The 27,705-nt window shown below is 46.5% G+C and overlaps 2 protein-coding genes across 2 annotated transcripts in view; one reads left to right on the plus strand and one right to left on the minus strand.

Annotated features, from left to right (window-relative positions):
* The first annotated feature begins 5,538 nt into the window (after positions 1-5,538).
* On the plus strand, positions 5,539-12,781 carry RPS6 (ribosomal protein S6). The gene is made up of 6 exons (XM_080987949.1): positions 5,539-5,658; positions 6,468-6,599; positions 8,614-8,824; positions 10,146-10,292; positions 11,471-11,628; positions 12,632-12,781. Exons 1-6 carry the CDS (start codon positions 5,653-5,655, stop codon positions 12,725-12,727), a joined length of 750 nt encoding a protein of 249 aa, XP_080844075.1. The 5' UTR covers positions 5,539-5,652; the 3' UTR covers positions 12,728-12,781.
* An 8,546-nt stretch (positions 12,782-21,327) lies between these two features.
* Positions 21,328-27,705, minus strand: part of DENND4C (DENN domain containing 4C) — an 85,023-nt gene continuing 78,645 nt past the window's right edge. Inside the window, exons 29-33 of the mRNA XM_080987681.1 lie at positions 27,025-27,270; positions 26,016-26,133; positions 24,180-24,333; positions 23,534-23,598; positions 21,328-23,082 (exon numbers count right to left, since the gene is read on the minus strand). Coding sequence (XP_080843807.1) covers positions 22,946-23,082; positions 23,534-23,598; positions 24,180-24,333; positions 26,016-26,133; positions 27,025-27,270 — 720 coding nt within the window. The 3' untranslated portion in view covers positions 21,328-22,945. The remainder of the gene's footprint in view (positions 23,083-23,533; positions 23,599-24,179; positions 24,334-26,015; positions 26,134-27,024; positions 27,271-27,705) is intronic.

A 27,705-nucleotide genomic window follows, 5' to 3' on the forward strand; every position in this document is an offset into this window, starting at 1 on the left:
AACTTTTCCCTTCCATTGACCCATAGGAAAAATCAATTTGCAGTTGCAGCTGATACCTGGTCAAGGCCAAGTGGGCAGTGTTTGCTGCACTGCAAGATTGCAGAGTCCTCTCCCCACAATCTGAGTCTCTCTCTGCCATCTCTAGAGTGCATAGAATTAGGTTGTGAGCCCTCGGGTTCCTTATCTCAGCTGTAAACTGCCTGGCAATGGTTCTCCAAGGCGTTGCAGGTAGCAGTTGTTCCCAGGCTTACCTAGATATACCAAGGACTGACCCGCTAGGCAGCCTTTTTTATGCAACATGCAAGTTACTGAAAGGGACACTGGTGGCGCTGTGGGTTAAACCACAGAGCCTAGGACTTGCCGATCAGAAGGTAAGCGGTTCGAATCCCCGCAATGGGGTGAGCTCCCGGTGCTTGGTCCCTGCTCCTGCCAACCTAGCAGTTCGAAAGCACGTCAAAGTGCAAGTAGATAAATAGGTACCGCTCCGGGGGGAAGGTAAACGGCGTTTCTGTGTGCTGCTCTGGTTCGCCAGAAGCGGCTTAGTCATGCTGGCCACATGACCCAGAAGCTGTACACCGGCTCCCTCAGCCAGTAAACGAGATGAGCGCCGCAACCCCAGAGTCGGTCACGACTGGACCTAATGGTCAGGGGTCCCTTTACCTTTACCTTTAAGTTACTGAAAAAGCTAATAGCAGTGACATTCAAGGAAGACAACTGCCTCTCTGAGGCTTTGTAAGGTTCAGCTGCAAAGCAGTAGGAATCAGGCCTATCTAATTACCCAAAACTGTTGGTATCATGCCTACATTTCTTTAATTATAAATAAGCACCAAGAAACTAAAGGAGACCATCTTTCCTTCTGCATTGTCTTGCTTTTAATGCAGCATCGAGCTGCTGCTTTTTATCCTATTCACAAACATACTTGAAAGGGGAGGACGGCAAGAACCTAAATTGGTGCACGGGTCCAGCTGCAATATTCTGAGCGGCGTAAACGAAGGGAACATCACACAGCTTTGCTTGCTTGCGAACACTGGGAAGCTGGAACAGGAACAGCAGAAGGGAAAATGACCTGTGCTACTCAAATACATCAATAGGATCTAGGGAAAAGAAGGAGACGTTTTTCTGAACAATCGTGACACGTTCTTGGCTGGGAACAGGGTCACGTCGCTTGCTGGACATGCAAAACTAAACAGAAGGGTGCACTTCCTGTCGCCTGCGGTCTCGTGTTTCTTTTGTTTGATTAGCTGTAAAGCTAATCCGCAGAATGTAATTCTGGGGAAGAGACTGTACGGGAGATGGAATGACATCAGTGCAGAGTCAGAGAGACGAGATCATTGTAAAGGGAGACGGGAGACTTTGTCGTAAGCAGTGTAGTGTGAACTCCCAGGCTGTGGCACGTCCAGTTCCACTCTGGATGTACTAACCCTTAGAACAGTGTTTCCCAACCTTGGGCCTCCAGCTGTTTTTGGACTACAACTCCCATCATCCCTAGCTAGCAAGACCAGTGGTCAGGGATGATGGGAATTGTAGTTCAAAAACAGCTGGAGGCCCAAGGTTGGGAAACACTGCCTTAGAACAGAGCCATAGTGGGGGGCCATTGACAGTTTGGGGAGGTGCATTCCTCTTTTTTAAAAGATTTTTTATTAACAATTTCAACATATCAAAATATCAAAACATATCATATTCATTCTTTCCCCCCTTTCCCCCCACCTCCCCATCAAACCCTCCTTCCCTACCCCCCGAGACTTCCCTCAGCTCCTCTCTCTGATTTCTCAACACATATTATTCTCTGCATACTGTAAAATTGTATAAATCCTTATAATAGCTATCTGCTATGTTAACAATCAATAAATTTGTGTATGTTTCTTCAAAACCTGCCAAGGAGTCCAATTCATTTTGTTGTCTTTTTAAGTAATTTGTGAAAAGTTCCCATTCTTCTCTGAAGTCACAGTTGTCCTTATCTCGCAGTTTATATGTCAGTTTAACCAGCTCTACATAGTCCATCAATATCTCTTGCCACTGTTCTTTTGTCGGGGTTTCCTCATTCTTCCATCCTTGTGCTATCAAGACTCTTGCCGCTGTTGTAGCATATATAAATAAATTCTTTGTTTTCCTTGGCAGGTCTTGTCCTACAATCCCTAACAAAAATATTTCTGTCGTTTTTTTTACAAATGTGATTTTAAACAGTTTCTTCAATTCATTATATATCATTTCCCATTTTTTTTAATTTCTCTACATTCCCATCACATATGATAAAAGATCCCTTCCTTTTCTTTACATTTCCAACATATGTTTGACCTGGTTTTATACATTTTTGCTATCTTTACTGGTGTTATATACCATCTGGGGAGGTGCATTCCTTACGACGCCCTGCCGTGTCCTGAGCTGTTGCGTCCTTCTCTTAACCTGGGATGCAGGTGGCGCTGTGGTCTAAACCACTGAGCCTCTTGGGCTTGCTGATCAGAAGGTCAGTGGTTCGAATCCCCACAATGGGGTGAGCTCCCATTGCTCTGTCCCAGCTCCTGCCAATCTAGCAGTTCGAAAGCATGCAAGTAGAAGATAAACTGCGTTTTCATGCACTCATGGTGTCACATGGCACAAGAAGCAGTTTAGTCCTGCTGGCCACATGACCCGGAAAGCTGTCTGTGGACAAACGGTGGCTCCCTCAGCCTGAAAAGTGAGATGAGCGCCGCAACCCCATAGTTGCCTTTGACTGGACTTAACCGTCCAGGGGTCCTTTGCCTTTACCTTTTACTTTTTACCTTTCTCTTAACCTGGCTTAAGGTGTCATCTGAACTCGCCAGATGCTTAACTGTTAATGAATTGCAATCAACCCACCATTTGAAAAATAAGACTTTAGAGACATCTTGCCCAAAAATGGCAACTAGGCATCCTGTTATGGTAGCTGTAACCTTGGTTTAAGGAGCCATTTGGCGCCTAGTTTATATACCTGAGTTTCTAACACTGATGCCAACCAACTCAGCAATGCTCCAAACACCTTCTCATGCATTAGTGCTGAAAAGCATTCTGCTAGCGTTGCAATTGTTAAGAGCCAATTATGAACCTCAAAAGCTCCTTTCAGGAACACAGGAAAAAGGTGCCTGTCTTATACGGAAGCGGACCATTGGCATCAATCGAGCTCAGCATTGTCAACATGACAACCGGCAGCAGCCCTCCAGGAGTATTTCCCAGCCTTATCAGGAGTTGCCAGCATTTGACCCTGGGACCTTTGAATGCAAACCACAGGCTCTGCCATTGGGCAAGGGAGATAAGAAGCCAGCAGGACAGTCCATTTCTGCAGAGTAAATTGACTAGAAAGCCTTTTCAAAACAGCATCTTTGAAATGTGCATTTATTCACCACCTCAAAAAGGGCTGGTGCTTATGCATAAAATCTACCGATCTGTATAAATTCAACCAGGTATTTTATGGTTCAAAGAACACTTGTCCCTGGCACCTATGAGACTATGTAACTGTCCTCAAATGTTTTTAGATATTCTTAATGTTTTAATATGTTTATTTTTGCATTGTTTTTCAACTTTTTTGTTTGCCACCCTGGGCAAACAAAAGGAATGGAAGGATGGAATAGAAATGTAATGAATATGATTTAATAGTTTCACTGTGTCATTTCTGTCTAGCTGGAAGAATTTCTCATATCCTAGCAAAGTGTTAGCTCATGTACTCAAAGCAAGAAAGCGGATACTTAGGCACCGTTAGGTTATATTCTCTAGCCTTAGACACATAATTTTTTAAAATGTTACTGGTTTTCAGTAACATGGCAATGAACAACTTGTTAGCTTGGGGTTCAGAGATGATTATAATCAATGATTCTGCCACCCAGTCTATATCAACTCAAATGGTTCGTCTGTCTCAGCTATGGCAACACAGCTGTAACTATTACTCTACTATGGTTAGAGGCAGGATAGTTGGCCCTATAGCTGTTTCCAAACCAAAACTTGGGGGTGGAGGGGGCACTGGATGCAGGGAAAAATCAGAAGAACACGTTTTCCAAACGCAAAGGATGTATTTGTACCCAGTGAGTAGCAATCTCCAGTTTTGCCTGTCCTGAATCTCTAGCTTGAGAGAGGGAGGGAAAGCTCACTTTCTCAGATTCCTGAATAATTTTATATACCTCCACCCCAGATTCCCACCCACTCATGGGTGTAGCTTAGATTTTTGTTGGGGGGGGGAGGAGAAAGTCAGCTATGTATTTTTTATTGTTTTTTATTGATTGGGGGGCAGCTGTCTCTCCCTGCCCCCTCTGGCTACTACGCCCATGCACCCACTTAAATGGAAAAGGTTCAACCATTGTGACTTTTCTTGGTTATTCCAGCCCCCTGACCCTTTTGAATGCCCCTTTTTTTACCAACTGGTCTTAACCACCGCCTGGATTAGAAATGCCAAGAGGTTTTGTCTACGGTGCCTTGAAGAAGCCCAAGAAGAATCTAAGAACAACCTTCCGGCACTCTCTTCTCACAGCGGCCAGGGGAACCTGCAGGCAGACTCTGACCCTTCAAGTGTCCCTATTTTCCAGGGACAGTCCCAGATTTACAGAAGCCGTGCTGGTTTCTGAATTGATCACTGAATGTCCCGCTTTTCCTTAAAGATAAAGGTAAAGGTAAAGGGACCCCTGACCATCAGGTCTAGTCGTGACTAACTCTGGGGTTGCAGCGCTCATCTCGCTTTATTGGCCGAGGGAGCCGGCGTACAGCTTCCGGGTCATGTGGCCAGCATGACTAAGCTGCTTCTGGCGAACCAGAGCAGCACATGGAAACGCTGTTTACCTTCCCGCTGGAGCGGTACCTATTTATCTACTTGCACTTTGACGTGCTTTCGAACTACTAGGTTGGCAGGAGCTGGGACCGAGCAACAGGAGCTCACCCCGTCGCAGGGATTCCGACCTTCTGATCAGCAAGTCCTAGGCTCTGCGGTTTAACCCACAGCGCCACCCACTTTTCCTTAGGACGTCCCTAATTTCATCAAAGAAATGTTGGAGGATATGGAGTTGTGCCACCCCCAAGTTTAGAAAATAAGTAACTATGCAATGTTTAGAAGACAACTTGAAGGCGGCCCTGTATAGGGAAGTTTTTAAATGTTTTATTATATTTTTATATATGTTGGAAGCCACTCAGAGTGGCTGGAGCAATGCAGTCAGATGGGGAGGGGAGTACAAATGTGATGATGATGGAATAGGATGTCCCTAATTTCATCGGAGAAATGTTGCAGGATATGGAGTTATGCAACCCATGAACCAGGGAGATAAGTAACTATACAACCTTTAGAAGACATCTGAAGGCAGACCTGTAGAAGGAATTTATTATTATGGAATAGAGCATCCCTATTTTCATCAGAGAAACGTTGGAGGGAATGCTGTGGTTCCCATCAATTCCCATTCAGAATATGCAGCAGTCCAAAATTCCTCTATTTCTCCATTCCTTCCTCTAAATGAAAGAGTTTTATTCGCAAGACCACAGCAGCTGCCCACTCTACCCTTTTTCCTATCTCTATCGGCTCGCCCAGGAGCTCCCGCTGAGCCCCGAGGGGGCGGGCCCTTCTGAACTCTCGCGAGATCCCGCGCGGGAGCCTCTGTGACTTCCGGCCGAGCGGAAGAGCGTCCTCTTTCCCGTGGCGGACCCGAGGCGAGCTGTGCCGGCGCCATGAAGGTAGGTGTTGTGGGGCGCGGAGGGGGCGCAAACCGCCTCCACCCCCGGGAAATAGAGGCCTCGGCAGGTCGAGGGGCCCCGGCGGGAGGCGGCGGGGCAGGGGGCCGGCAAGAGAACGCGGCCCCGTCGGCGGATGGAGGCCGATGCGGGGAAGCGGCGCGGCGGCCCTGGCCTCCCTTCCCCGCTTCGGAGAGGAGCTCTCGCGCGGTGTGTCATCTCGCGGGAATTACTGTTAACCCTTCAGACCCCCCCACCCTGTGCGTCTTGAGCGCTTAGCAGTGGTGGTCAAGCTTGGCCCTCAAGTGGTTTTGGGACTACACGTCCCATCATCCCTAACCAAAGATCCTGTTAGCTAGGGATGGTGGGAGTTTGGCCGCCACTGGTAAAGGAGGCAGCGTTTCTCGTCCTCGTGGAGCAGTGGTTCTCAACCTGTGGGTCCCCAGATGTTGGACTACAACTCCCATCATCCCTGAGCTCTGGCCTTGCTGGCTAAGGGTGATGGGAGTTGTAGTCCAAAAACAGCTGAAGGGCCAAGGTTGGCCATGCCTGATCTAGAGCAGTGGTGGCCAAGCTTGGCCCTCCAGCAGTTTTGGAACTACAATTCCTATCATCCCTAGCTAACAGGACCAGTGGTCAGGGATGGTGGGAATTGTAGTCCCAAAACTGCAGGAGGTCCAAGTTTGTCCGTCACTGGTAAAGGAGGAAGCGTTTCTAGTCCTTGTGGAGGACGACGGGGCTCAATGCCGCCCTGGGGAACCCCTTGAACCCCTTTGCAAACCCGAGTGTGGCTTCTTCTCTCCTCCCTGCAGCTGAACATCTCCTTCCCAGCCACCGGCTGCCAGAAACTCATCGAAGTGGACGATGAGCGCAAGCTGCGCACCTTCTACGAGAAGCGCATGACCACGGAAGTCTCCGCGGATGCTCTTGGCGAGGAGTGGAAGGTGAGGCTGGCTTCACAAGGCTTGTTGCATGTGTGCAAAATGGGGCTGAGAAAGCAGCGGCGGTGAGAAAATTTAGGGTCTGTGGGTTGCCATTTTGGTTCTTGCCAAATGCCAGGTTCTGTGTGCTGCTGTGCTCGGAGTCTGCCTGCAGGTTCCCCTGGCCGCTGTGGGAATAGAGTGCTGCTGAGCCAGGTGGTCGTCTGGCCTGATCCAGGAAGGCTGCTCTTAGGTTCTTATTGGGCTTCAAGGCAGCGTAGACAAAAGCTCTTGGCATTTCTAATTCAGGCAGTGGCTAAGGCCAGTCAGTAAAGAAAGGGGCATTTAAAAGGGTCAGGGGGCTGGAATAACTCCCCCACCGGGAAAAGTCGCAATGGTTGGAGCATTTCCATTTGAGTGGGTGGTTGGTAAGGTTGCCACCTTTGTTCTGGCAAAATACAGGACAGGGTGGGAGTTGGGAGGGTGATTTTAAAAAAAACAAACCAGGTGCTGAAGTGACTTCCGATCAATCCATTGCAATCTATTGCAGCCTAACAGGATGGGCCCCCTAGAATCTGTTGCCCAAAGACATACACATGAATTTGTAAAAGTGTGCTGGGCTACCCAGAGCTGAAATACATACCCTTTCAAACACATGCAGTTGGAGAGGATCCCTAATTTGGCAGAGAGAGGGGACCTGAAATACAGGACAAAACTCTCAATACAGGATGTAGCCTGCGTTATACAGGACAGGTGACAACCTTATTGTCTGGTGTCTTGTCCAGAGGCCCTCGTGGATTCATATTAAATGAGAACTCTGGGAGTTACTAAGTTACACTTTGGGCCCATCTAATTATTCCTGAGAGGTTGTTTCAGTAGTTGGGGATAAATTGTTCCTAGGCTACCTTCAGATCTCAGGGATTGAACCTGGGAGCCTTTGAATGAATGCAAAGCTACTACTACCACTGAAGGCATGGGCCTTACCCAAAAGGATTTGGGTGCATGGTTGTGACTGCATCTGTGTTTACCCATCAGTCTGAGAAAGAGTGAGCTCAGAGTTTAGTGGTGGCATTGCTACTCCTGTCCACAGATCTCTGCATGCAGTAGCAAACTCCTTGCGCGCAGTGCATGCAAAAACCTGCATTCTCACCTGTGTGTTGGTGGTGAGTTGGAAGGGAGTCTGGAAAATACTTAAGTTAGCAAAGCGGTGGTGGGTTGGAGTTCAGAACGCTACCTGGGAAAGTGGCTTAGGGAGAGGTGTGGTGATGTGATACAGCATGAAAATTGTCAGTAAATGCACTTAATGAGTCTGACTTTGAGAGTAAATTCACTTCTGCTCAAGTGTGCTAACTTAATTGACTTCTGCGGAGCAGGGAATCCAACAGCAATTTTCCTTTATGCATAGCAATCTTAGTATTGAAGCATCTGTGGGGAGCATGTGTACACCCATTTGCCCCAAAAATTGGGAGGTTATGTTAGTGGGATTCAATTTTAGTGGAAATCAAACAGATCAAAACAGCGTCTATTTTGTTAACACCCTTGTGTTTGTAGGCTTCATGTCCATGTATTAGAAATGGAATTAAGCGATCTGATTAAATGCCTGGGCAGGACATGATGCACTGGGAGATTGTCACATGTTGGCCCTTATAGGGAAGACATTCCATGTGAAAACAGTAGACTGCGCATCATAAAGTGAATTTGCTTTAAATCGCTAGACTTGGCATTTCCTCTACATTCAAGACAGATTCCACAATATTGCTAAGGAAGCATGATCAATAGGCATAATATGGTAGCATTGTAGACGTTCTGGAGCATGGTTACAATATTGGTCAAGCCAGGCAACCTCAGCAGGTCTAGTTGTTGATGCTCAAAATGAAGAAAGGCAATGTTCTTTCTGCCAGTGCAATTGAGTTTATATTTAGCGGCATCTGTTACCTGTATACGGAGAGAAGAATGAGAAATTGAACTAACGCTCTTAAATTGTTCCCCCTTGAGAGAAAGGTCTAAGCTCTTTGTCTTTGTTTCGTCTTTGTTTCAGGGATACGTTGTCCGCATCAGCGGTGGCAATGACAAGCAAGGCTTCCCCATGAAGCAGGGGGTCCTGACTCACGGACGTGTCCGCCTGCTTCTCAGCAAGGGCCACTCATGTTACCGCCCTAGAAGGACTGGAGAAAGGAAGCGCAAATCTGTTCGGGGTTGCATTGTTGATGCCAATTTAAGCGTTTTGAATTTGGTCATTGTAAAGAAAGGTAAGGGTTTCCCCACACACACATAGTAATGACCAGCAAATAGGGCTGTACATTGCAGGCTCAAAAACTCCTGCCCTACCAGCAGGAATTTACACAGGGGTTACATTCTGAGGCACTGTATGCATCAGTGAAATCACATATAATTGAAACCTGTCGAAAAAGCCTGCAAACACCCCGTCCCACCCTTTTAGTGAAGTCTTTATGATGTTTCTGAGTCACTTCCAGATTCAGCATGTATACACGGTCACACACATAAACGGGGCTGCCTGTACTGTGCCCTGCCCTTTAAGGGGCTATCCTGGGTTTATCTAGGAATCTGGATCTGTTTTTACTGTTGTTGTTTTATGTAGGACAAGTGTTGCATTTTACAGGTCCTTGCCTGAGGAGCATACAATCTACAATTTTTTAACATAGGGCTCGGCTATACAGCTACAAATAAAATGTTTTAAGTGACACTTGATGGTGATGGCGAGCCTTTTGGAAAATGCAATGTATTTAAAAAAAACTTTTTAAAAAAACATTTTCGAACGGCTTTCAGATGTGTGTAGATTCTACCATAGTGAAGATAGCAAAGGGAAAAGTGGCAGATAATTTTGCTCTGGACTGTGAACTGCTAAGGGTCTGGCGTATTACATTTCCAACGGATTTATAGCTTTGGTGGCAAAGTGTGTCCAAAAAGCTCACTTTTGCACTTATCCTGGAGCAAGGTCTACAGCTCCTAGGTTGTGACCAGCAACATTTATCCCCAGCTCCATCTAGGTTTCAAATGTGCCTTCATTGCCTGATTCATCTGTGCCTAACTTTAAGGTTGCCACCAATAATACTTTTTTCTGAAATTGCTCTTGGTAGCTGTTTAGCAGCTGTAATCGGTGTAGCAGCCTTTCTGAACAAGCACCAGGAATAAAAATTCAGGCTTGATTACCCTCTGAGCAGAATTCAAGGTGTCCTAAGTGTTTCAGAACTATCTTTGAATCTCTGATTACACTACTAGATGTTGGGGTTTTAGGAAATACTCAGCTTTTAGCAAATTAAGATGTTTGTTCTCAGATCTTGGGTCTGAATGGAAATTTTTGATGTTGCTGCTACCACCAGTGAATTAAGGGAGGGAAACTAGGCAGTAGGAAATTCTATACATAGTATTGCCTGTTCTAGAGAGCAGAAGTTAATGAGGACTGGGTGGCTCAAGTTTTCACATGCATTATCTTGAGATACTTGAATTTGAAAGGGATAGGAGGCCAGAGTTTCAGGTGTGCGGGGCAGGGAGCTTGGCTTCTGAGTCTAGCTCTTGCTAAGAATAATCTTTCTGGTCTGGCAACTACAGGTGAGAAAGATATTCCTGGACTGACTGACACCACTGTGCCTCGCCGACTTGGTCCCAAGAGGGCTAGCAGGATCCGAAAGCTGTTCAACCTCTCCAAAGAAGATGACGTCCGTCAGTATGTTGTGAGAAAGCCATTGAACAAGGAAGGTAAGAGGAAAGAAGATAACATTTTGGTTACCGTACTTTTCTGTCTATAAGATGCCCCCATGTATAAGACTTAGTTTTATACATGAGGGGCTTAGTTTTCAGAAAATGAGGGGAGATGGCCCAAAGTTGTTGAGCTTCTCCCCCCATGCAGCTGCGGGTAGGAAACACTCCCTAGATTGTTTCCCACACACAGCGGCATCGGGGGAATTTGCGCTCCAGCCAACCGGCTGGCAGTTGGGCGCGCCGCTTCCCGCCCATGCCACTATCTGTGTATTGGATGACCCCAGTTTTTTGACACAATTTTTGAGTCAAAAAACCTCGTCTAATACATGGAAACATACGGTATTTTTGATGCAACGGGTCTACCAGGTAAAACTAGTGATTGGCTGTGTATTCAGGTGCTATAGTGTCATTCCTGTCGGACTTGGAATTATCACAGAAATGTAACCAGGCAGGGTGGGGGGAATTGGAACTAGGTGGGCATTTACCAATCTGCTTAGCTTTCAGACTGCTGTCCAGTCAACAGGCCATTTCAGCCACAGTGTTTTGATACTGGTATATGGCGACTCCACCAGCTGCCCATTTAGAGCATATTAGAACAAGTTCTACATGTGGCTCAACATACATGTGTAAATCTACTCATTAGGGGGATGCTGGCCCGGCCCAGGAGATGTCCTTTCTCCCTCGGTAGCGTGGAGGAGCTCTACGTGCATACATTAATTTGCATGCAGATTGCTTGCACATGCCTGTCAAATGTGTATGTGAAGGGGGCAGTCTTGCCCATATGTTCCATCCATCCCACATTGTTTTCAGATGTGTTGGGACATCTGAACCCCGCCACCCCTTTGAGCTTCTAGGGTAGGTGGGATTAGTAAAACGGGTTGTGCGTTGCCCAGTACATTCCCTGTGGCATAAGTGAAGTTATAGGTATTTTATCACAGTGCAGATGGAAATGTGTGTTCTTGAGGGCAGGTGCAAACTGATTACAGCTTTTCCTTGCACATTACCAGTTACCAGGGCAGAATAAATGCAGAATGTCTTCTTCAAGTCTGTAGCCTTATACGTGTTGGGCAAGTTTTGTTCCAATGGTAGAGAAATGAGCTGAACCGCAATTGTAGATTCTTTGCTCTGGACTTGACAACAGCTGCCCTGTTGATTGTGCTCGTGTCTGTTCTTAGGCAAGAAGCCCAGGACCAAAGCACCCAAGATTCAGCGCTTGGTGACTCCCAGGGTCCTGCAACACAAGCGCAGGCGTATTGCTCTGAAGAAGCAGCGTACCCAAAAGAACAAGGACGAAGCTGCAGAATATGCCAAGCTTCTGGCTAAAAGAATGAAGGTATACTTAGTTCTGTGCAGCTTCTGGCTTATCTGGATTCTGAGTCCACCCCATCCTCAAGGCACATTCGGCATTTATTTTTGATTACACCCATTAAGCACAATATGTTAATTACTGGCTGATTTAAACCAGGGGTGAGAAACTTCTTTCAGCCCATGCATGGATTCCTTTCTGGGCACCCTTGCAGCAGCCACATCTCAGTGGTGGGCAGGGTCAGAGGCCAAGGTGGAAGGATGATAATGCCTCCCCCCTTCTTACCTGGATGGGAGGATAGAGGGTTTGTGTCTGCTTGTAAGAAACTAGCTTTCTTGTATGTGAGATGGATGCCAGCCTACAGAAAGCTATCTTCTTACAAATGCACCCACCCTCTAACCCTTCATCCAGGTAAGCAAGGGGGCATTATCAGAGTTAAGGCGAACACATTCACAAAGGGTGAAAAGCAGGGCCAGTATTGGCCAGGGAAGGGAGTCTCTTCTTTGTACAGTCCAGGGGCCAAATGGGAGAGGTGGAGAATCACAGAGCCTGAGGTTCCCCACCCCTACATTTTGAACAGTCCACTACCTAGCAGAATGATATTGGCATAGTTGGTAACTGACCTCTGTCTTGGAAGATGCACAGGTGAGAACTGTGGTAACAGATGGAGGCGTATGAAGCATCATTTATAGAACAGAATAGGCTTCAGGCCTTTGGACACCATGGTCAGTTATGTGTGAGGGGCTCCTGCAGGGGATGAAGGCAGTTGCTTTTTGTGACTTCCCCCTTTCCCATTGGCAACCCTATGAAGGAAGGACCCTCCTCCACATGTTGAGGCTCCCTGATGTTGGAAAACAGTTGCCCTCCAACTTGTGGAGGATGACAGGATGTGGGGCTAGCATTTCTGTTCCCATGCCCCATGTGAGAATGTCTGAAAAGGACTTTACAGAATGCAGCTGTGTCTTTTTGTCGCAGAAACACTGTTTTGTACTGATATGTGGTACCTTCTCCCCTCTTTTTTTTTTTTAAGGAGGCAAAGGAAAAACGGCAAGAGCAAATAGCCAAGAGGCGAAGACTTTCTTCTCTGAGAGCTTCCACATCTAAATCCGAATCAAGCCAGAAGTAAATGAGGAACTGTGTTCCTGAAAACATTAAATAAAACTTTTATGGTGAGATGGAACTGTTCACGTTATTTTTTAAAAAGAGACAAATGCCCATTTAAAGTTTAATGTTAGTATTCTGTTACCACATTAATTGATGGGTGTGCAAAACAAATGGCTGTTTGAGGCATCTCTCCATATTGGAGACAGGTGTGGCACTTGTTTTGTTCATCTTTCTATATTATTGTCTGCCTTTCTTGTGGCAGAAACTTGGAACTCGAAGCCACTGACCCCTCTCCTGCTTTGGAGCCTTTGAAAAACATTGCTTAAGAACAAAAGAAGTGCAAGAGACTAATATCAGACATTTGTACACTTTTATTTTTGATATAACATTTAACAAGTGGTTTCTAAATCACCCAGGGTACCTATGCAAAAGAGTCAATAAGAAACAAACTTATTAACAAAAATATTAAGATACCAGGTAGCTCAAAGCACAGTGAATTGATAACATTCAAATTCTGAAACCAGTACATGATTGTATTAGTAATTGAAACCTTCCCACCTTTACCATGAAATTATAAAATTTGACCTCAAAGCAACTCATGTCACTTTTAATGTTAAAGACAAAACAATCCCTTTTTATACTTGTACTCCGCAGGATTCTAGGTGTTTTAAGGTCTGTTTCCCAACCCCCTAACATGCAGCACAGTCAATGTGGCAGAATAGGAACAGAACTGTAGCAAACTCCTCTCCTAGTTTAATGTAGGGAATGCTCTAAAACACTATAAAAGTTGGGTGCAGCCGGTGACCCCTTGATGTAGGGTTCTTATTCCTGGCCCCTCTGTGCATCGGCAGAGCACGTATAAAGACCCCCTGTCAGGGAACTGCCATCGGAAGGAAGGGAAGTGAAAGGGCTCACACAGGTTGGGAGAGACTCAGCAGCTGAAGAGGGAACCAGTAGGGGGAGAGGAGCTGGGCTGAGGGAAAGGGAGCTGGAGGGATGGCTCAGAGACACTTCCAGCGAAAACAGTGGGGAGGTTTCAGGACCTCCTGTAGGGACACCCACTCCTCGCCGGAAACTGTCACGCAGAGAGTCCAGAAGACGTGTTTCCGTTAAGGAGCTTTTATGTTGGAAGCGATTCCGAAAGCAACCACTGTCGGAATCTGCCAGCGACTGACGGAGCCATGTTTAAGGGGCTCCGTTACAGACAGAGGTTTGCAAACTTGACCAAACTCTGAGGGACTAGGATTTTACACACAAGCAGCTCATCGTCCCATCACAGCATTCCGACAGTCTTCGTGAGCAGCTTGTGCAGGAGAAGGCATCATGAGCAACCCAGCCGGAACCGGAGAAGCAGGAGCTGGAGCGGGTCCAAGCCTGGAAGAAAGGTACCGGGTGTTGGAGGTCCAGCTAGCGCTGCAGACGGCGAGGCTTGAGGAGAGGAGGGCTCAGGATGCAGACAAAAAGGGGAAAGACACCCAGCTCGTCAGAAAGGTACCAGGATTGGTGCAGAAGTTTGGGGGGGAGCCCAAAGACTATCATGGCTTTCGGACAGAGATGCAATATGCCCTCAATCTGCAGTTTGATGAATTCCCTGACGAGGAATCAAGAGTGGCTTTCGTGATTGGGCATCTTGAAAAGGGGGCGAGAGACTGGGTTAGACCCCTGATGGCAGCGAATAGTGACGTCCTAAAGGACACGATGAAGTTCTTTCGCGCCATGGATCTGATGTTTTCCAGCGATATTGAACAGGGAGTGGTCCGCAGACAGTTAATGGCTTGCAAACAGGGGAGCCGATCTGTCCGTGAGTACTGGACTGAATTCACCATGTTGATCCATAAATTGGGGTGGGATCTATCGGCGGAACCCATTCAAATGCTTTTTGAAGAAGGGCTTTCTTCGGCTGTGAAAGACGAACTTTCCCGGGCGCCCAGGGCGGAGTCTATGGACCAGCTGACCAAATCAGCGCTGACCATAGGAGCGCGCCAGGAGGCGAGAGCATTGGAGAGGCGGGAAGGGAAGGGGGAACGTTGGAAGGAGTTCCGCATTCCAGACATTCCAGAGCCAACTTTCCCGCCGGCAGAGCCGATGGAAATCGGAACAGCGCGCGCGCGCGCAGTTTCAAAGCCCAGTGAGGGGGGAAAGAAGGAGGGAAAAGGCGCCCGGAAATGCTATCTCTGCCAACAGCCAGGTCACTTTGCCAGAGTCTGCCCCCAGAGGAAGGAATGGCAAGGGATGGTAGGAGCTGTGGAGGGAAGAGAGGAAGAAATACCGAAGCAAGTAAAAGCCAACGCCTGGCTGCCACCGTCGGGGCACAGCAGTCAGGCCAAAGAGCAGTGAAAGTGCCCACGCCAGAACCTCCTAAACCCGCCCTAGTGATAGAAGTGGCGCTAGAGCTGCCAAACGGACACCCTCTAAAGATAAAGGCGCTGTTGGACTCAGGCAGCTCCTGCAATTTCATGAGCAAAGAGTTTGCAGCTGAACACCAGATACAGACGATCCCTTTAAGCAACCCCCTGCAGGTGACCACGATCGATGGCAGGGAGCTGTTGGGAGGAGAAGTCAGCTTGCAGACCGTCCCAATGATAATGAAGGTGGCAAGGCACACCGAACTGATAGCGTTTAATGTGGCCACCTTGGGAGGAGCTCCCATTATATTGGGGATGAGCTGGCTAGCGTTACATGATCCGCTGGTGGGCTGGCATCAGAGAGTGGTTTCTTTTGGTTCAGCACATTGCTTAGAACACTGCAAAGAGGGAAAGGGTTTGGCAGGGGCCCAAGCCACCCTAGCAGGGACTGAAGTAACGGAGAACGTGAAGGTACCACGACAATACGCAGATCTCCGCGACGTCTTCAGCGAAAGGGAAGCTGACCAATTACCCCCGCATAGACCCTTTGACTGTCAAATCAATTTACTCCCTGGGGCACAGCTCCCTGTAGGCAAGCTGTACGCCATGTCAGACAGAGAGATGCAGGAGCTAAGAGAGTTCATTGACAAGAACCTGAAGAGAGGGTTCATCAGAGAGTCCAGGGCGGTGGGGGGCAGCCCAGTGTTTTTTGTGGATAAAAAAAACACGAACAAGCCGAGGCTTGTGTGTGACTTCAGGGCCTTAAATGCAGTGTCAGAACCAGTGGCTTTCCCTATGCCCAGGATTGACGACATTTTGACAAGGGTCAGGAAGGGAAAGATTTTTACTAAACTGGACCTAAGGGGGGCGTACAACCTGATACGAATAAGGAAGGGGGATGAATGGAAAACCACCATGTTCACCCCTTTGGGGGCATTTGAATATTTAGTTATGCCCTTCGGCCTACAAGGAGGCTCCGCGTGCTTTCAATCGTTTATGAACCACGTCCTGGGGCCTTTGCTTTACAAGAATTGTGTGGCCTTCTTAGACGACGTGTTGGTGTATTCTGAGAATGAGGAGCAGCATGTGAGAGACGTCAGAGAAGTGTTGAGCAGGCTGCAAGCCAACCAGCTGTGGGTGAAACTGGAGAAGTGTCAGTTTCATACCAAGGAGGTGGAATTCCTGGGGTATCGCCTGTCAGACAAGGGATTGGCCATGGATCCCGGCAAGGTCCAGGCGGTGCTGGAATGGAAAACACCCAAAACAAGGAAGGATGTGCAGAGGTTCCTAGGATTTGGGAACTTCTATCGTAAGTTCATCCGAAACTTTGCCCACCTGACGGCGCCCATTACGGACTGTCTCAGCAGTAAGAAGAAGTTCGTTTGGACTGAGGAGGCGGAGCGAGCATTTGAGGAACTAAAAAGGGCCTTCGCCTCGGAACAACAACTCCTGCATGTGGATTTACAAAAACCGATGAGAGTGGAAACTGACGCATCAGACAGAGCGATTGGGGCGGTGCTTCTGCAGCCAGGGAAGGAGGAGTCAGAGTGGAGACCGTGTGCCTTTTTTTCGCGAAAGCTGAACAAATCCGAGAGGAACTACACGGTGTATGACCGAGAACTACTAGCCATTCATGAGGCGTTCCGGAGATGGAGGCACCTGCTAATTGGCGCACAACATAAGGTGCAAGTGTGCACTGACCACAAGAACCTAGAGTATTGGAGGACGGCACGAGTGCTCAACCAACGGCAAGTGAGATGGGCCCAGGAGTTCTCCAAATTTAACTTTGAGATTTGTTACGTGCCAGGCCCAGAGAACATTAGGGCGGACGCTCTCTCACGCAAACCTGAATATTTGGAGGAGGAGGGAGCACCCGAAGAGAGACATGTCATTCCAGAGGACCGCTGGGTGTGTGGGGCGGCATTGGTGGGACAAAGAGAACTGGTAGAGGAAACAGAGAATGATGAATACGCCCAGAATAAGCTCAGAGGTCTTAGGGGTGAGGGAGAGGAACCAGGGGGTTTCGAGGAAAGAAATGGAGCTTTGTATTACAAAGGGGCACTGTATATCCCTGAAGGAGACTTAAGGGGGAGGGTACTCAAGCAGTTGCACGACAGCCCCACGGCGGGGCATTTTGGACAACACAAAACCATGTGGTTGGTCACCAGGGAATTTTGGTGGCCTAAGGTGAGGGAAGATGTACGGGAGTATGTAAGAGGGTGTGAGCAATGCCAGCGAGCCAAAGGGGAGAGGCGGGCACCGGCGGGGCTATTAGAACCCTTACCAACCCCAGAACGACCTTGGGAGGCAGTGTCGATAGATTTTATGACTGATCTGCCGAAGTCCAAGGGGAAAACAGCCATCATGGTGGTGGTAGACCTACTAACAAAGATGTGCCACTTTGTAGCCTGCTCGCATGCAGTCACGGCGGAAGAGACAGCGAAGTTATTTGTAGAACACATTTTTAGGTTGCACGGGGTGCCATTGAGGGTGGTCTCAGACCGAGGAAAACAATTTACGTCCAGGTTCTGGAGGAAGCTCATGAGCTTACTGCAGGTGGAGGTCAACTTTTCGACTGCCCGGCACCCTGAAACCAACGGGCAGGCGGAAAGAGCAAACGGGGTCCTCCAGCAATACCTGAGGTGTTATGTCAATGACAGAGAGAATGACTGGGTAGAAAAGTTGGCGCTGGCGGAATTTGCCTACAACAATGCCGAGAATGTGTCCACAGGGATGAGCCCCTTCTTGGCTAATTATGGGTGTCATCCCAGGGCTTTCCCAGGGGGAGAAGGGGAGAGATGGGGTGTCCCGGCAGCCGAGCATTTTGTAGAAGAAATGGAAGCAATCCATCGTCAGCTCCAACTCAACTTAGAAAGGGCGAAGGAAGAATACAAGAGGCAGGCAGACAAGAACCGAAGGGAAGGTGAAACCATAAGGGTGGGAGATAGGGTGTGGCTGTCAACCCAAGGGTTGCCGTTCAAAGGAGGTTGTAAGAAATTAAGACCCAGGAGATTGGGTCCCTTTGAGGTCATTCAACAGGTCAACCCAGTGGCTTTCAGGCTCCGGTTACCCAACCACATGAAACTGCACCCAGTATTTCACAGGTCGTTACTGTCACCGTATGAGGGGGGACGAGAAGGGATGGCCACTCGGGGACCGGTCATAGAAGAAAGGGAATGCAGCAGCCATGTGGCAGAAATCCTCGACGCCAGATGGAAGGGGGATCAGGTGGAGTATTTGGTAGCGTGGGAAGGAGAACCGGAGTCAGAAAACACTTGGGTAATGGCAGAAGATATCAATGACGAGGTATTGATAGAAACGTTCCATCAAAGGTTCCCAAGGAAACCTCAGCCTGTGGAGAGGTTCCGGAGGGAATACTTTGGGACCACCGATGAGGAGGAGGAGTTGGAAGGATTCTCGGAATCGGAAGGGGAAGGGGAGATGGACTCTGAGGAGGAGGAGTACTTCGAGACCAGGAACCGCAACAGGTGGAGAGAAGTGTTCGGGACATCGGAAGATGAAGGAAGTTCATTCCGGGGTTTTGCCTCCTCACCGCCCGTAGAGGAGGGGGCGAGAGGGGATGAAGGGGGCCCTGGAGGGGAGGTGGATGTCAGGGAACTGCCATCGGAAGGAAGGGAAGTGAAAGGGCTCACACAGGTTGGGAGAGACTCAGCAGCTGAAGAGGGAACCAGTAGGGGGAGAGGAGCTGGGCTGAGGGAAAGGGAGCTGGAGGGATGGCTCAGAGACACTTCCAGCGAAAACAGTGGGGAGGTTTCAGGACCTCCTGTAGGGACACCCACTCCTCGCCGGAAACTGTCACGCAGAGAGTCCAGAAGACGTGTTTCCGTTAAGGAGCTTTTATGTTGGAAGCGATTCCGAAAGCAACCACTGTCGGAATCTGCCAGCGACTGACGGAGCCATGTTTAAGGGGCTCCGTTACAGACAGAGGTTTGCAAACTTGACCAAACTCTGAGGGACTAGGATTTTACACACAAGCAGCTCATCGTCCCATCACACCCCCTGCTCCCCTTCTTCTCTTTTCCGGACCCCATGTGTCTGCAATTACAAGGCAACTGGACACACCTATGCTGGTCACCGCCGGAATATAGAAAGGAGCTTAAAAGGGTTTTCAAATGTAGCCAAGTAATTTTTAGTTTCTACGCTGCCACAGGTTGTGGAAAAGCATAGTATCTTTTTACATCTCACAGCTTTTGCGCTGGAATAAAAAGGAGCTTTAAACTACCCAAAAGTTAAAATTGCAGGCTGGCTTGCTTTGATTTAATTCCCCAAACCAGGTGTAAGCTTTTAGTGTTTTAGAAACATCCCGTATTAGTTTAACAGAGAGAGGACCTAATTTTATACTGCATAAGTAGCATTTTACTTGGTTTGGTCAGCACAAATAACTAACCCTATGAGTAATATGCCTGAAGTCCTAACTGTTCATCTATTTCCATACCTAAATACATCTTTTTTTAAAAAAATAGATGGGGAAAATGGATATAAAAACAACTAAACTTTGTGGTTATTCTGTTAGTTTTCATTATTCTATAAAAGAGACTTTAACTGAACAGGGGTTTCATGACGCTTGCACTATAATTAATTTGCTACCATTAACTCCCAGTAATGATGTATAGTGGATAAGCTGCTGAGACATTTACTTCCAAGACATTTGCCCCCTTAAAATTTAACTTCATGTTAAAGTTATGCATGGTTAATATGTATGTTTCATAGAGCCAAACTGTACACGTGGCACTAGCTTTCCTTAGGCAAACTTATTTGGGGTGTAAATTTCATTGAACTCTATGAGACTTCTCAGTGAACTTGCATAGGATCAGCCAGTAAGTGATATAAATTCTTCAAAAGCCTTGCGCTTCTGAAGATCCTTTCTACTACCTTATTACTCAAGCTGCCATACATAGTTCTCTTTCCCTAAGCAACCATCTTTACCTCTTTGTCAGCTGCTTTGATGGTTTTCTAAAGTGCACTCGCGATTAACATGTTATCAGAAACCAAATTAATAGCTTGCATTAAAAAAACTCGCTTAGACCAAATTAGCCCCCAATGAAATAAAATTTATAGAGAACTATACCACACAGTCCCAGAATTTACAGACAGTTGAAAGGAAAACGATGGCACTTTTTAAAAAGCAGGTGACAGCTTTGATATGGGTCCAAAATACGGCACTAAATGCACTAAATTGAAGCTAGCATTTGTGTTACTTCACTGGTTAGCTAGAGTAACATTAGCAGCTCGACCACATGGGAAGAGTCTAGGCTGCCTTCACTCCAACATCTGCTTTCAGGAAATTAGGTTTCTCAAATTTGCTGGAGTAATAATGCAAGAACTTACCGTATTTTTCGCTCTATAACATGCACCCGACCATAACACGCACATAGTTTTTAGAGGAGGAAAACAAGAAAAAAAATATTCTAAATGAAACAGTGGATGTATGATTTTTGTGGTTCATGCTGTGGCCACAGACATGTGATCTGACGGTGAGTTTGGGGTAGCCCAATGCAAAAATCCTGAGCATCCATGTGGATCCATGCTTTGTAACCATGTTTTTGCACCACTGTGGCCCCAGGCAACAGTGGGTGCGTGATTTTTTTGGTGCAAGCTGTAGCCATGGACATGCTATGTGATCTGATGGTGAATTTGGGGTGACCCAGTGCAAAAATCCTGAGGATCCATGTGGATCCGTGCTTTGTAACCAGGCTCTCTGTCCCTCTCTTCTCCCCACTTAGCAACTCTTCTCCCGCTTTGCTGTTGCAAAGCGAGCAAAGCGAGCCACGGAGGAGGGAAGGAAGGGGAACCATGGATCCTCTGCTCACGACTGCAGCAGATGCCCCCGCCATCCGTAGGCATTCGCTCCATAACATGCACAGACATTTCCCCTTACTTTCTAGGAGGAAAAAAGTGAGTGTTATGGAGCAAAAAATACGGTAAGTCTTTGGTGCTTATCCTCTGTTCTGCATTAAAACAGAAGTGCAATGCCAACAGTTCAAACACAGCAAAAGGTTTTTAAAATGTGACTTGCTTTACCCTAAATGCTATTTGTTACAGCAAAAGAATTACCACTAGCTAAAATGCCAATTTTTTTCTGCATAGTATCAATAGCCCAAATTGTTCCTGCTGATTTGCAGTAAGATGTAATTCAGAAACGGCAAAACTGAAATGGTAAGAAACAGTCTGCATAAACAAAACAAGAAAGGTTCCAAGTGCAATCTTTCATACATAACATTAATTTACAATGGAAATATGAACATACCATAAAAGGTGTTTCGTAAGGGTTTTTATTTATAATAATCATTTGTAAATGAAAAAATGCATTGTATTTGAGAAAGGGACAAAGGAGGGATAAAACAGACATCCTACAAGCAACCTTAATATACTAGTCCCCTGCAATTTCAGAAAAATAGTGGTGGCAGGGGTGGGGAGGAAAAGTATAAGGGATATACTCTCTGCCTACTGTGCTCTTTCATGGGACGGCTTTCACATTTAAAACATTCCCAGCAATATATTTTGAAATGTGGTTTAGTGTGAACACTAAGAGAGAATCTAGTCTAAAGTGCCAAACTATTCTGACAAGTGCAAAATTCTTGCTGTTACTGGAATAGTCACAATCCTGCCATGCTCTGCTCTAGCTTAGCGCTAGTGCAGTATGAAAGATTACAAGGGGCAGGATCAAGAATATGTGTGTACTTTTAGTCATTATCCACAATCCCTCTTAATGGACTTGCTTCATAAAAGTAGTTAATGCAGATGCTCAGATACCATGACATCATCTGAAGTGAAGAGGAGGAGGATAGCCATCTCTCTTAACTGTCATTAAATGTTTCAGAAAACATCCATGCAACTGTCAAAAGAGAGCTAGCTGTGAATGCAAGCATTCTCCCCCTCTCTCTGCAACAAACTGGTAATTAACCAGAGATATTTAAAAAGTTAAGATTAAAAATTAGCCTTTACACTCCTGGTAAACATATATGTTCAAGTGTGTGAGTATAAATACATTTTAATATAGAAGTATTTAAATTGGACAGTGCAAAGAAAATGTCCCACAGGTTAAAAAGATGAGCAAGGAATGAGGCACCTGACAGCTTCAAGCTTTGCCCCAAAATACATATTATATACTTTCTTTTACACAAATGCTAAGACAGGTATATGTGGTCAATTTTCCCCACCCATATATGTACCCTAGATTCATTTACTCCCACTTTCCTTTATAGAGAGGCAACTGCCTTCAAAGCCACTCAGGGTAGGAACCCATCATTGTGGGGAGAACATTGTATGTACAGTTTGAGAATTATTTAAAGTAGTTATTCTATAAAAATGAGAAAAATACTATGCTTTACAATAGCCACAACAGCTATATTCTTGCTACAGTCCAAGACAGTGATTGTTTTCTAAGAAGAAGATGGGCGTTTAAACTAAAGCTAAGGTTTGGTCTTTTGACCCAAGGGAAAAGAATTACAATTCAAAATGTACAAAATGTACATATACATGCAGCAAGTAGAGATCTCTCTTTTAAACTGATGGATCCATTCATTAAGAAACCAGTGTGCTCTTGGGCTAGAAGACAAATAAAACATTCCAACATTTCAAGTTTTAAAAAGCAAGACACCAATTAAAACGCCAGTCTCCGTTGTCGTTCTAAACAATGATGCACAGGAAGGTTAAACTGTCAATTCAAAAGCCAGTGACTTTGCACTAGCGTATTTGCACTTAATTCTTGGGGCTGGTATAGACATCGGACTGTCACAGAAGAGAGTGCTACATGTATTCCTGAATTGGACGCCAACAGCTATAGCTGAATCCAAATCAACACATTCACCATTTTGTCCCTTTCCTCTGCTCTCTGTTTGTGGAGCTGCTACATGGCATCATCTTTGCGGAGTTTATATGACAGGCGCCCCAAAGTATTTCCTGCACCACTCAACGCTGACGCTGGGCGGGGCGTCGATCTTCTGCATCTTTTCAAGCACCTCGGCTGGAAGGCTTTTATAGGCAGCTCTGTACTCATTGTCAAAGGCCTCTGCAAAGAACGAAAGCAGCGTTTCAGTCAAGGGAGACGGAGAAGTTGTACAGACCTTTTGCTAAAGCTTTTCAACACACTGCAAAACATCTCTTTCCATGCAGCAGAAAGCCATTCACAATGGAAATGGAAGGAGATTCTCTCAGGTAAAGATAGAATGCCTGGGCCTTTTTGAGTTGCTAGTCTTCAAACACACAAAATATGAATGCACTGTCCATTCTGATTCATCCATTAAGCCTTTCAAAATCTTGTTTTTAAGGGCACCAAAGATATAGCAATTATTACAAGTTAGAAGAAACAATATTAAAGATTAGCTATGCTTTGCTTTTCCAGGTGAACTGATAATTTAAAAAGAAATGTATTTGAAGAGTTAGTTTCTGGTTACAAGAATAATGACATCCAATACCATTCATAAAACACACACACACACACACATGCTTACGTGTCTTACCTATGTCAATATTCTCTCTCCCAAGGGAGACCAGGGACAGGAAAAGAATTTCTCTGTAAAAGCTCCTGCAAAATGCATGTTTAGAAATTAGACAAGTTCAGTCTTCCCTTTAGCCTATTCCAACCACATGCTGCCTTGTAAGTTACACTACCTTACATGGAACTAGAGTTCTCACAGGTGAAAAATGTCACAGAGTGTGTTTCTTAGGTCAAACAGTCACAAGTTTTCCTGGGGGAAAAAGGCTTTACTGTTCATTAACGGCAGCCCCATCTGCATTGTCTTAAGAAATCCAACACTCGTCAGCTGCTTTCTGGGTAATGCAAATCACAAGGAAGGTGTTCTCGAAAGGCTCTAGATGTCAGTGTGACCTTTCATTATATAGTTGCCTCTTTGCAAGAGCAAAACAGTAAAATTTCACACCAAACTTCCATATTGATATACTTATTTCTGCATGCATATTTGCCGTCTCTGCAGTGATATTTGTCTCCATTGATTCCTGTAGAAGCAACTGCATGCACCTTAATGCAGGTTAACTTCCCCCAGATAGCTGAATTCTATGCACAGTGCGAAGTATGCAAGGAACTTGAAAATCGCCACTACTTTTCCTCCCCATATTTTTGTGGAGTCAGTGGCATTTCCCCTTTACCTTTGTCGTTTCCTATCTTGCTTAGTTTTCTGCACGAGAAGATTGATGGGTTTCACGACATCATTGTGCTGAATACTCAGTTTGATGTTCTCAGCTAAAGCGATTGTTGCTTGTTGCTCTTCTGAAACTGCAGAAGGTTTCTTTTCTGTAGAATCTAGAAGGGGGGGGGAAATCAACAAATTATGACTAAGAAAGGTGAAAAGCCATCACTAAGGGACGCGGGTGGCGCTGTGGGTTAACCCACAGAGCCTAGGACTTGCTGATCGAAAGGTCAGCGGTTCGAATCCCCGCAATGGGGTGAGCTCCCGTTCTGGGTCCCAGCTCCTGCCAACCTAGCAGTTCAAAAGCACCCCAAAGTGCAAGTAGATAAATAGGGACCGCTCTCCAGTGTGAAGGTAAACGGCGTTTCCGTGTGCTGCGCTGGTTCGCCAGAAGCGGCTTAGTCACGCTGGCCACGTGACCCGGAAGCTGTCTGCAGACAAGCGCCGGCTCCCGGCCTCTTGAGCGAGATGAGCGCGCAACCCTAGAGTCGGTCACGACTGGACCTGTTGGTCAGGGGTACCTTTACCTTTTAAATGTCAGAAGAAAACTACAAGCAACAGAGAGGAAGGCAGAGGTAGAGGAAAGAAAGAGACTAGAAAGGGGAAGATGGGAGAAAGAAAAGATGGGGAATGAAGGAAGAAATACAGGGCAAAGGAGGAGAGGGGTGGAAGTTTTGGCAACTGGAAGAGGAAAGGAGAAGCAGCTTTCAGGCTAGGGATTACAGCTGCACATAGAAGGTCCCTGATAGGAAATACAGTGGTATCTGCTTGCAGACGGGATCCGTTCCAGAGCTCCGGTCAGGTCCCAAGGTTTCCGCAACTGGAGGGACCACTTCTGTGCATGCAATCCATCAAGTAAACATTAGATGATCACCAGGGCTAGCTGGCTAAATTAGTCCTATTTAGGCCAGCATGGAGACCAGGGGAGAATAAGCTGTGGGATCCCAGAGCGGGTAATCTTCATAACAATGGAAGGGAAGGAAGGGGAATAAAAGATCAGGCTAGGTTCAAGTTGAAAGCCAGGCAGAATAGTTCTGTCTTACAGGCCCTGCGGAAGGAAGTTAAATCCTGCAGGGCCCTGGTCTCATTGGACAGAGCATTCCACCAGGTCGGAGCCATCACTGAGAAGGCCCTGGCCCTGGTGGAGGATAATCTAACTTCCTTAGGGCCCGGGACCTTTAAACTATGATTATTCAAGGACCTTAAGGTCCTCTGCGGGGCAGACCAGGAGGTATGTCACGCCTTTCCTACAGAGCCAGCAGCCTCACCCTTTTTTGAACACCCTCCCTTGTGGAGTGTTCCCCCAGCCTCCTCTCCCTTCTCCTTGGGAGTCCTCCAGGCAGCTGCTGCCGCCATCCCTGGTCTCTGAGCTGCCCCAGACCCCACTTCAGAGAGAGGTGCCTCTCAGAGGCACCATTTGCCTATGGAGCTTATAGCCAGGGCTGCTGCAATAGCAGCTGTGCAAGCCTTTGGGAGGCAGAGACATGAGAGGGCATCAGAGGAAGGAAAGAGGGACAGAGGCCAGTGTTGCCCGCAGCACCCCAGACCATCATTCAAGGCACTGGTTGAAAATCACTGGCCTATTGCATTAGTAGATTGTACTAGCAACAAGCTAGTATCCAAGTTGTATCCAAGCTTTTCATCCACCAAGGCTGCGGGTACTTGGTCCGAGCGCTGACCCATCAAGGAACATGGGCAGTCATTTTGGGGAAGATGGGCAAATATCAATGACCATCGAGTACAGGTGAAGAGTCTTATTCTCAAAACAGGTTTTGAAATGTACACTTTTACTCACTGAAGTTTCTCCAAGATAGGTACAGAGGTTCCCCAGGCTCTTGGTGAAGATTGATATTGTCCCACAGAAGTTGGATAAACACTAGCTTGCTGTCTTGAGACAAATTTGACAGAGGAAGCTAAAAGAGAGGAAACACGCTTTCTTATCACTTTGCCACAGACTGAGCTCTCTTGCCAGCAGTTTTGCAATGGCGGGTGCACAAGGCTAATTTCACCCTTTGCTGGCGGAGTTCTCTAGCGAGGAACATTTGTCTAGAGCACATGGCCTCCTCCCATTTAAACAAAGCCAATTTCAGAAACAGGAAGGGATTTGCATCATATCCACAATATCAATCCACAATCCACAATGGTTTTGAAAAAGCCATCGGCTGATGAACATTTATGAAAAGAACACAGTGTTCCCACAGAAACAAGTCTCCATCTTAAGTAATTGCATTTCTAAACTGAAATGCCTTATTTATGTACCCCATAGCTGAAGCTGGTTTTCTACATGGTCTGTTCCACATCTTCTAAACACATTCCCCAAGCAAATCACAATCTTCTCTCCAACAAACCTATGCTATTTCCTAAATGATCAAGCCGTTTTCTAACTCTTCTTATTCTCTCCAAAGTTGAGCACTTTAAATCCCAGTGATTTTTTTACTGAATAATTTAACTTTGTTCCGACGAAACCAATGGGCCATGTGCCTAACTTTGTCTGAGTTGCACTTTAACTATCTATCTCCCCTGCTATATTTTGAAATAGAACAATTGCTTCTTAGGGGGTCGCCCTTTCTATCAGCAGCATGCACTAAAATGCACTCCCCCAACAGACTTTGAACACCCGAAATAGATGACTAGCCTCTATTCAATATTGTCAGTATTTGTTTCTGTCACCAAGGCAAATGGAGGCAGGATACCAAGGCAAAACAAACCAACAGGTTACCCTCTTTTAAGGTTTGCAAGGGCAAAGGAAAACAAACATCACCAGGTGCACCTGCCGTGTTGGAAGTACCTGTGCAGAACCTCACCTGCACGCCTTCATTGCAGTGCTCTGATGTTAGAATGAGTCCTGGCAAGTTGCTTGGGAGGTCCAGGCGTCGGAAATACCACACCAGGTTCCAGAAAATGATGGGGTGTTGATTGATGAACGTGGAGGTGTGAATCACTTGTTCTCCCTCGTTCTCCAGCAAAGATTCCAGCTCTTTCCTTAGTACCAGGGGGCTCAAATACGGGACGGACACAGGTAAAGGATTGGCCCTTTTGGCTAAGGGATCCTGAAAAACATTCAACAATCATTCATCCGTCAAACAATGCTGGGTGGCTTCTCTCACCAACGAAACACCGTGAGGTGTCCCTGAGCCACATTACACGAGAGCAAGTTGCACAAAATAATGCAGCCTCCCTTAATGCAACCAAGATGATCGAGGGTCTGGAAACGAACTTAGGAAGAATAGTTGAGGGAGCTGGGGGGTGTTTAGCTTGGAAAAGAGAGTGAGAGGAGGTATGAGAACCATCTTCAAATATCTCAAGGGGTGTAATATGGAAGAGGGACTAAGCTTGTTGTCTCCTGCTCTGGAGGGTAGGACTCGAACCCATGGCTTCAAGTTACCAGAAAGGAGATTCCGACTAAAGAGCAGTTCGACAGTAGAATAGTCTCCCACGAGAGGTGGTGGACTCTCCTTCTTTGGAGGTTTTTAAGCAGAGGTTGA

The sequence above is a fragment of the Podarcis pityusensis genome (genome assembly GCF_964106645.2).
Source record: "Podarcis pityusensis genome assembly, chromosome: 17".
Taxonomy (NCBI): domain Eukaryota; kingdom Metazoa; phylum Chordata; class Lepidosauria; order Squamata; family Lacertidae; genus Podarcis; species Podarcis pityusensis.

What these genes read in the sequence shown, in the direction of transcription:
- RPS6 (XM_080987949.1), top strand. An exon ending in AAAGCCATTGAACAAGGAAG is followed by an intron (nt 10,293 to 11,470) that starts GTAAGAGGAAAG and finishes GTCTGTTCTTAG; the next exon opens with GCAAGAAGCCCAGGACCAAA. An exon ending in TTCTGGCTAAAAGAATGAAG is followed by an intron (nt 11,629 to 12,631) that starts GTATACTTAGTT and finishes TTTTTTTTTAAG; the next exon opens with GAGGCAAAGGAAAAACGGCA.